The sequence below is a fragment of the Nematolebias whitei genome, chromosome 4 (assembly GCF_014905685.2).
Source record: "Nematolebias whitei isolate Nwh7 chromosome 4, NemWhi1, whole genome shotgun sequence".
Classification (NCBI taxonomy): Eukaryota; Metazoa; Chordata; class Actinopteri; order Cyprinodontiformes; family Rivulidae; genus Nematolebias; species Nematolebias whitei.
The window spans coordinates 2,614,839-2,624,727 of record NC_056501.1 but is presented as its reverse complement, the minus strand read 5'-3'; the positions used below and the strand labels follow the sequence as shown (position 1 = coordinate 2,624,727).

At 41.3% G+C, this 9,889-nt stretch overlaps 1 protein-coding gene across 1 annotated transcript in view; it reads left to right on the top strand.

Annotated features, from left to right (window-relative positions):
- Positions 1–5,575: 5,575 nt before the first annotated feature.
- gpm6aa (glycoprotein M6Aa) overlaps positions 5,576–9,889 on the top strand; it is a 21,526-nt gene continuing 17,212 nt past the window's right edge. Inside the window, exon 1 of the mRNA XM_037675464.1 lies at positions 5,576–5,867. Within this exon, the coding sequence (XP_037531392.1) occupies positions 5,831–5,867 (37 nt within the window). The 5' untranslated portion in view covers positions 5,576–5,830. The remainder of the gene's footprint in view (positions 5,868–9,889) is intronic.

The window sequence follows — 9,889 nt, the reverse complement described above, 5'->3', positions numbered from 1 at the left end:
AGCATCATGGAGCCTGTGTGGAGGAATCTCGAGTGGAGGAGGAGGAGGAGGAGCAGGAGGAGGAGGAGGAGGAGGAGGGGGGCAGAGCCTTGACTAGCCTGGGGGTTATTGTGAAGCGTTGGAAGCTGAGGATTCCCTGTAGAAAACTAGCCCTCCCCCACTTCCCCTCAGTAAATCTGTCAAAAACTGATCCGTGCTTATTCAGGACAAACGCTGGCTGCACTTTGAGAAATCCCTGTCTGTCTTTAACGACCGCTGCCATGAACCTAAATTATCTTTATTTAAATCAATGCTTACTAGTGCACTCCATTACTGTTGCATATAAAGTAAAATGTTTTTAAAAGATCTCTTAAGCCTATATGACGTGAAATGTTTCTGATTTAACCCTTAAGCTTGAAACAATACACACATTTCTCTGTTATTGTTATTGACAGACTGCACGTCACCCTCCACCTAGTTTTAAACTAACTTAAACTTGTTTATGGAGAAAGTCAGGTCAGTTTGACAGAAATATCATCTGCTATCAACCACCATATAATCTACAAAATGATTTTAAAAAGACTAACTTTAACATTCTCTTGATCAAATACTCAGAATGTGTCTTGAATCAGAGCCTTTCTGTACTCAGTGATATATCTTTGTGTATTAAATCTGTGATTATGGACTTATGACTAGGCCTGTCACGATAAACAATAAATCAATTGATCGCATGATAAATTAAAATTATCGACCTCATTTTCATTTATCATCTTTATCATTTCTTCACGTCTCTCTCTTTCTACTGAAGACACTGGATGACAAAAGGAACAACTCTGGTGCTCCTCACTGACCCCTCCCTTTCTCTTTTCTCTTTAAAATCTGTTTTAACGATCCAAAATTACATTTTTGGATGGTTAAAAGCAGCTAAGCTACGAGCTAAGCTAACAGGCCAACCTCGGGGAAAATCCTCCGTCTTGTCGAAGCTCCAAAATTCACGGTTGAAACTCGTGCCCTCGTGTAAAAAGTTGTTTTTCTCTGCAAAAAGAAGCTGAGAACTTGTTTACTGATTTTTTTTTTAATTAAAAGCTTTGTGTGAAAAATGACAATGATAATTATTGTCAAATTTCAAGCAATATTATCGTTTATCGCAATAATTTTTGAGACAATAATCGCCCAGCAAAATGTGTTATCGTGACAGGCCTACTTATAATAATAATAATCATTTTATTTAAAAAGCGCCTTTCATGACACCCAAGGACACTTTAACTCTTATGACTGCAGATGAAATGGTGCGTGGCTCCTCGTGGTCTCTTATGTGTCTTGTCTTCTGGATTAGATTCCCTTTGACCACAGTATTTTTATTTAAATGAAAAATTATGTGAGGGAACAACATTTATTTCAGATTATTTCTGATGTTTTCAAAATATTAACGTTTAGCCGAGCTGTAAGTTTCTGCTTTAGAATTCAAGCAGTTTTGAAGTAAGTGACTCTGAAAACTCGCTGCTGTTCACCTCCTGAACGTCTGCAGGTGAAATGTGGAGCAGCAACAGCTCCATCCCTTCCATGGGAGACAAACATGTTGGCCTTTGACACCATAGATTAGTCTTTGGTCATCCTAATCTGAGAAAACCTGAGCAATATAAAAACTAAAGCATACATATGTAGTGGTGACCATCTTGTGGAAACCCAATATTTATAGGCACCTTTCTTAAGCCTCGATGCAGACACACACCAAAATGGATGTCGGTACCTCGCTTGTTTTTCAAGTTACCCTGCTCACAACATGCACGGGTGTACGGGGGGATGGAGGATGTTTCCAATTCCCCCTCTTTGCTCGGTAGCGAGGAACAATAAATATGACCACGGCACTGCAGCTGCTTCATGACATAAAGAGCATGTGCACAGCTGGCTGTCTTCATCCTGTGTCTCTGAAAGTGACCCAAACATTATTCCAGTTGATCAACTTCAGGGAAACCTCTATACAAACATAGTAGTGACAAAACTGTTCAAAGTATTGCAGTTAAACCAAAAATGATCATCATTAGACTGTTGTTGGTACATTTTTGTTTATATTTATTCATCTAATAAATCTAGTTTTGTAACCGGGTTTGTATGGATGCAGGGTATTAGGCCATTTGGATGGACCATAAGGAAAAGCAGACAAAAAAAAAACAAAAAAACAGTCTGCAAAGCAAATGAAAGATTAATAAACCATTAGATTTTAACATAAATAATTCAGTTGGTTTTGAAAAATTAGCATAATCACTGTGAACAAGCATCACAGTAAATTGGGTCAAACAGGAAGAAACGGTGTAAACGGTGAGGAAAAGGTTACTTAACAAATTCAATGCTCGACTCATGCAAGGTGTTTCCTTATGCTCAGTCTCTGGTTTAGTTTGATTGAATTCTGAAGACAATTGTCCATCTCTGAGCTCTTCATGTCACTAGTTGTTCTTCAACTGAGTTGACTCAGAAGAATTTGTATCTGGTCTACTGAACCTGTGTGATGGTCCGTCCCAGTCACCATCTGTCCACTGCCAAGCAAAGATAAACCTAATTTCATTAATTCAAATGATTATTAAACATCTTCAGTCACTTGACAGTATATATATATTTTATATATATATATTTCAGTATATATATATATATATATATATATATAAAACGGAGTTTGGGGAGGTGTGGACTCGCCATCGAACTCTGTCACGGAAATAAAAGGTGAACTCTGGCCTGGTCTAAAACCTAGGTCTCGGTCCGGTACAAGAAAACTCTAGCACGGTTCGAGTACAGTGTGAATGTAAACAGACCGGGCCCCGCTCCGCAAGCAGAAAGAGGACGACAATGCAGGGCAAACAAACACACATTTCTCTTATCCTCATATGGAGCCGTCAGCTGACTTGTGTGAAAAACAACATTCTCCGTGGTCTTCTGTCTCATCTTCCACTCATGCCGAGTCCATTGTTGAAAAATGACAAAATATAACTCCTAAAACATCTAAAATTTGATGCCACTCTGTTTTTGTTTTTATTATCAAAAGAAGAAGAAGTGTCTTCTTCAGAGGTTTTTGTTTCGTTTCTTTCAGTAGTTTTTGGTGCAGCGCCCCCACAGGCGAGCGGGGGAACAGGTTGGTTTGAACAGGTTGGTTCAACAGGTTGGCTCGACTGCACAGTGCAGTGTGAATGCAAACGCACCAGCTCAAATGTAACAAAATGTTATGAATATTGGTCCCCAACCGAACCGAGTTTACCGGACTATCAGGTGTGAAAACAATCTTTAGTTTGAGGTGGAACAAATCTGACTGGATGAGGTTGAATGCAGATTTCAAAAGCTGGAAAGCTTTATCAACAGTTTTAGCTCGACAAACAACAACTGTGTCATCAGCATAGAAATGTAAGGATGAGTCAAGGATGCTCTGACCTTCATTACCTGTGTAGATTGTAAAGAGGGTGGATCCTAAGACTGAGCCTTGTGGTACACCCTTGTTGACTGTTAAATAACTGGAGGAAGTACCATTATGTTGAACACATTGCCTCCGGTCTGAAAGATAGTTAGAGAACCAACCAATGGTGTGATCTGAGAAACCAGTTTCTGAGAGTTTATGACACAAGATGTTCTGATCCACAGTGTCAGAATCTTTAGACAGGTCTAAGAAAAGTGCAGCACAATAATCTTTAGCATCCAGTGCTTCAACAACGTCATTAAGAACCTTCAGTGAAGCAGTGGTTGTGCTGTGTTGTTTCCTGAAACCAGATTGATGTGGAGGTAAGATGTTAAATGAGTCCAGGTAATCTTTGATTTGAGAGTTTATCAGTTTTTCTAGAACCTTGGCTAAAATGCAGAGTTTAGAGATTGGTCGATAGTTGTTCAGTGAGGTGGGGTCACCTCCCTTCAGCAAAGAAGAACAAAGGCTGTTTTCAAGTGTCTGGATGGAGTTTTGTCTCATGGAGAGATTGAAGATGTGGGTCACAGGGACTGTGATGATATGAGCAGCCAGCCTTAAGAAATATGGTGGAAGTTCATCTGGACCTGCAGATTTTTTAGGATCAAGATCTTTTAACAGTTTATTGACCTCACTGACTGAGAATGGAGAAAAAGCGAAGCTGTGATTAACTGAGGATTGACTTGTAGGAGGGATTTGATTTGTAGAAGTTTGGTTATTAAGTGAAGTGGCTGATCTTCCATTAGTAACTGTGTCAAATAAAGAACCAGAAGCAACAAAATGTTTGTTGAGACAGTTCAGGATCTCGTGCTTATTTGACACAGGAACAGAGTTAACGAGAAGTTGTGATGGGAGGTCAGATGATTGGGGGCTGCCTGAGAGAGATTTGATGGTTTTCCAGAATCTGTTAGGGTCATTTAGATTTTTGGAGGTCTGAGATAAGAAATAGTTGTTTTGCTGCTTTGACAGCAGTTGTGCATTTATTCCTCATCTGTCGAAAACTCAACCAATCAGTGTCTGAGCCAGATTTTCTCGCTGCGGCCCAAAGATGATCTCTCCTGTGCAGGAGGTCAGCTAGCTCTGGAGTAAACCAGGGGCTGTCTCGTCCCTTTATTCTTAAGGACCTATATCAAGCAATTGCAATAGTTAAGTAATTTAAACAGGGCAGCACGGTGGCTCAGTTGGTAGAGCTGCTGCCTCTCAGTGAGCAGGTCCTTGGTTCAAACCCCGGTCCAGGGGCATTTCTACGTGGAGTTTCCATGTTCTCTCCGTGCTGCGTGGGTTTTCTCAGAGTTCTCCAGTTTCCTCCCACAGACCAAAAACATGCATGTTAGACTGATGGTAACTCTAAATTGTCCCGAGGTGAGAGAGAGAGAGAGAGAATGGTTGCTTGTCTCGTTTGTCTCTCTGTGTCCCTGTGATGGACTGGAGACCTGTCCAAGGTGTCCCCCGCCTCTCGCACAGTTGGGACATGGACATCATGAGACCCCCATGACCAAAAAAGGAAGAAGCAGGTAAAGATAATGGATGGATGGATGGATGGATGGATGGATGTAGAAATGTGAATAGATTGTTAAAACAGCCTAAAAATTACAGGTTGAATGAAAGACGAGAAACCTTGATAAAATCTGAATACTTGCTTGCACAGCATACTGAATATGAGTCTAAAAAATGATATTTTCATGGCTCTGCAGAGTCTGCCTGCATGTGCAGCGTGCATGCTGTAAACTCCATTAAAACCTCGGTGGTGATTGTATAATTGAATCACTATGACTAATAAGATCAGGAGAATCGTATTTCAGCATCAGCTGCCCCCTCCCTCATTTAAGGAGATAATGAGTTAATGCAGTAGAGCTACTGGTTCTGTGAGGAGGGAGATGGGAGATAATGGGTGTAACCATTCTGACAGGGAACCAGGGGTGTTTAAAGCAACTTATTTTGACCCAAACACAACAAAACTGTAAAAGTCTGAGCTGACCTAAATCTAAACTCTGCTGCTCCTCTCTGTGTTTCAGCTCCGTATTTTCCAAGCTGTCATTTAAAAACCCTTTCAGCATGCCTGCTCTTACATCTCCCAGCGTAGAGACCACCCTCTGCTCAATCCAGCCCCCTACCCCTCCTCCTCCACGAGGGACCAAGGAGCGTTTCAGCACTCACCACGGCTGCTCACAATGGACAGCACCACAAAGACTCAGTGATCCCTCACATCAGCAGAGTCCTGACAGGAGCCACAGCTGACCGTCAGTCTGAGCTTTCAGCAGGACCCTCAGAGCAAGTGCACGTGAGACAAGAGAAGGAAAGAACGGGTGCTTTCTGGATCCTTTCTGACTGACTTATTCAGGTTTTCTAACCTTTAAACCATCACATTTTCAGTGTCCAAAGATTTAGCTGCTTCAAAACAAATTCAGCAAAATGGAAGAAGAGATGGACGAGGGGCAGAGCCAAAAAGGTAAGGATTCTGTGCACGTTTAGTTTAGTTTTTAAAGTGAATTTGACATGGATTTATCCTATTAGTGTCAGCCGTACCTCTCTGAATGGAGCAGCAGCTGTTTGTGGTAATTCCTTTGTCCACTGAGTATCAGCCCTCCACACGTCCGTGCACTGTTTGAGCAGTCAGAGGGGTGTGAGCTGCTTCAGCGACGGCTGGACTGCCTTTGTTTGCTTGATAAGGCGTGCACGCTTGTCGTGACGGCTGAGAGAGAAAGAGAAACACTCTGAGCTCTTGTTCTCCATCAGTTCCCAGGTTCTGTTTGTTTGTGTCTGAACCAACAGACGTGTCTTTCTGCAGAGCTTTGCAGCATTCACTGTGGATTTAGTGCAGGAGCAGCTTCTTTTTGTTTGCCTGCTTACAAAGGAACAATGTTTGCTTCATGTAAAGTAGAACAGCTATTTATATTCCCCCCCCCCCCCCCCCCACACACACACCTTTTTCTGCATGAATGAGTCAATGCACGGCTGAGATCTAAAGTAAGAGGATTTCTTTTCCGTAGGTGAAAATCTCAGTGTGACGTGAACAAAAGGTGGGCAAGATCCAGTTGTCATGTCAAAGACATCTTTCTTCCTCATGTCTCCTCCTCCTCCTCCTCCTTGACTGTACTTCATGTGACAGCAGGGCTTCATATGTTTGTGTTCTCCTGCCCTCCCCTCCCTTCTTTCTGCATCGCAGCATCCACTCAGTGACACAAGCATGAGCTGAAACAGTTTCCATGGAAGTGGCCCAGAGTAGTCGTCTTCTGTCTCCAGCCTCTCCTGCTGATGACAGCTCAGAACGTTATGATGGAGAGCGTGGGAGGGGCAGAGACAAACCAAAGTTCAGCAAGAAGAAGAAACAGTGGAAGACAAGGTTGAAGCCTAAAACAATTCAGGGAACCGTTCGGTCAAGTAGAGACCAAAGGAACGCCTGAGAGGATTCAAAGATATTTTATTGTCAGTTTGGTGCTCAGGACATGCAGACGATGTGAGAGACTGTGCTTCTCTCTGACAACTACTAAACATGGATATAAAGATGATCAAAATATTCTTCATATACTACAACATGAGCAAACACTGTAGAAAGAAACGCTTTCAGAGTCTGAACAAAACATTTGTTTTTATTATTTGACTCCCTACATTTATTTATTAAATGTTTCTTTTTCATTACGTTACTTCATGCTGTGAAGAACGGAACTGATTCTGGTTCATGAAGTTCTGTGGCGCTGTGATGATGATGATGATGATGATGCTCAAACTGTTGGCCAGGTCTGCAAACACAAACGTAAACTTTACTAAACAATGCAGAAATGCTCCGTCCACGTCATGAAATTACATTTTTGTTTGTTTGTTTATCCAGTCATACTTTAGTCAGGATATAATTTATGAATCAGTCGTTTCTTCAAATTTATTATCAACCATTAAAAGTGAGGGTGGATTGTTTACGTGTGTTCAACTGTACCGTTAGCAAAATATCTCATGCATCACTGGATGGAGTAAGATGGCCGTCACAGCAACACATCTTAGCAAACACACAAAACGTCAAGAACTGAGTTGTATTTGAACTAAAAATCAGCGTGGTAGTAGCTGAAGCTAATCCTCAACTGCTCCTCTGACGGCTAACTGATCACTCAAGGTTTGTCTTCTCAGTTTTACCGTTAGAATCATTTCAGGCTGTTAGTTCAATTACTTTAAACCACCGAGCACATGTTGTTGGAACTTCCAGAACCCAATAATTAGGATGACATCTGAAATGATTGACATTTGAGAAACTCAATTAAAGATGGCCGCCACAACCAACTAAAGTCTGAAAACACAGAAGTGACCACAACTCTCCACTTCTACAGATACTGAGCCAAAGTTTCATGTGGCAGTAGCTGAGAGTCATCTTCAACACAAACTTTGAACACAACACATCATCTTTGCTTTTACTTAAAACTTTGACATTAAGTGTTGGTGTCGAATCTATCTGTTAGCAAAATATCTCAAAAACTGCTGAACGGATTTAACTGAAGCTCAGATAATACTCGTTAACTGTTTTAGGAATCAACTCAGTTCAAGACGACGTCCACGGACGACCAACATTAACAAACACAAAGAAAGGCTTCATCTGCAGATTTGAACTATACTGAGCTAAACTTCAGAGTGGTAGTAGCTGTTAGTCCTCCTCAGCACTTAGTCCAAGCACTAACAGATCAGGTGAGATATGACGTGAACTCCTCACAATGTTACCTTTAAGGCTCGTCGTTTCTTAATGTAAGATGATTTCAGTGTAAAATATTCATTCAACCTTTATTTTTACAGGTTAATCCCAGTGAGACTCGTTTACAAGAGACACCTGATTTCTTTAACAAAGAGTGATGACAACAGTGGGCAATCATGAAATAGGCAAACACATTTAAATCTCTTTTTTTTACAAATCAAATCAAAACAGCAACTAAAAGGACAATCAAGAGGAATAGTAACAAAAAAACAGCAAGATTATAAGGGGATTAAGAAAACTAAGAACAGGAACATGTCTGCATTGGTGTAGTCTAAACTGGTGTAGTCTAAACTGGTGTAGTCTAAACTGGTGTCGTCTAAACTGGTGTCGTCTAAACTGGTGTAGTCTAAAATATTAACGTGACAGGAAGCAGCTGATATGAACGATAGGTCCTCAATTATTCTAAAGGTTTTCCTTCTGTTCAAAATCAAGAAAACGTTGATAATCAGTCTGTTGCTCACTGTTCTGTTGACATGGGGGGGGGGGCATTTCTTTATTTTTTATTAGCAACTTTAAACTTTGCAGCAGTTCCAGTAACATCTGATTGATCTCTAAAAAAGTTGTCAGGTCCTCTGGACAACAATTTTTATTTTTACTTTCTACTTGTCCAGTGGACCTGACTTAACTTTTTTTAATTTCTCTACCTGGATTATTGAGGGCGCGTCAGGATATGTGACTGATAGAACAGATTCGATGTAAAGGATAAAAAACTGAATAAAGGTCTGAGGATTTTTATCTGGTGTGACGTGCGCTCAAAACAAAAACTAAAAAGTGAATAAGAATACTTCTGCATGGGTCACCACAGAGAGCAAACTTGCACAATACCTATGCCAAACCCGACACTGTTAAATCCATTTTCTACATTACTTAATGTGTGCTTCAGGGCTCTTGAACGTTGAAGGCAGAGCTTAAAGAGTGTGTTCTTTCACTTCTGAGGAGGTGCAGGTGTCACTGAGTGCACTCGCAGCATGCTAATACCCTTCTGTCTTCCTCTTCTGAGGCTGCAAATCTCAGATTATGAGTCAGCTGCACCAGGTGGGCTCTGTTGACTTCAGCTGCTTGCCAAATGTAGGAGTGCACTGTATGTGCAAAAGTGGCCAGGCACAAAATGGAGTAAACCAGCACCCCATGTTGGAACGGGGAAGTTTCTGATTGTCTGAATTCAACATTAAAATGATCCTTTTTACTAAGAATTTCTGAAAAGGAGCGATGATGGGTGGTACTGTTGACTAATCAACAGCATGTTGGATATAATTCACATTCTGTTCTTTAATTGTCTCTGGATGGAAAACACAGAGAAAGCCACACCTGTTAGCACTTCCTGAGCCAAGCAGCTCCTCTGCAGGGCGCAGCTCGTCCGTCTGTTTGACAGGACTGATCAGCCTCGTGGCCAGCAGGTACAAACTGAGCATCTCATTGATGATTCTGTCGGGCAGAAATAGAACCGTTCTATCAGACAACACAGGACAATACGAACTGTGGGACTAATATTTTAAAATTTAGTTGTGATTTTAACGGTTCACTGAGTTTCATATACTCTCATAATAAATGTAAATTCTGATTTTAGCTCGATGCGTTTGGACTCCATTGTGTCTTTGTGGATTTACAAAAAGCACATGAGAGTGCTGAGGGAAGAGGTGTGGTACTGCATGAGGAAATCTGGAGTGGCAGAGAAGTTAGACTGGTACAGGGCATGTATGAGGACAGCTGGACATGTATGAGGACAGCTGGACATGTAT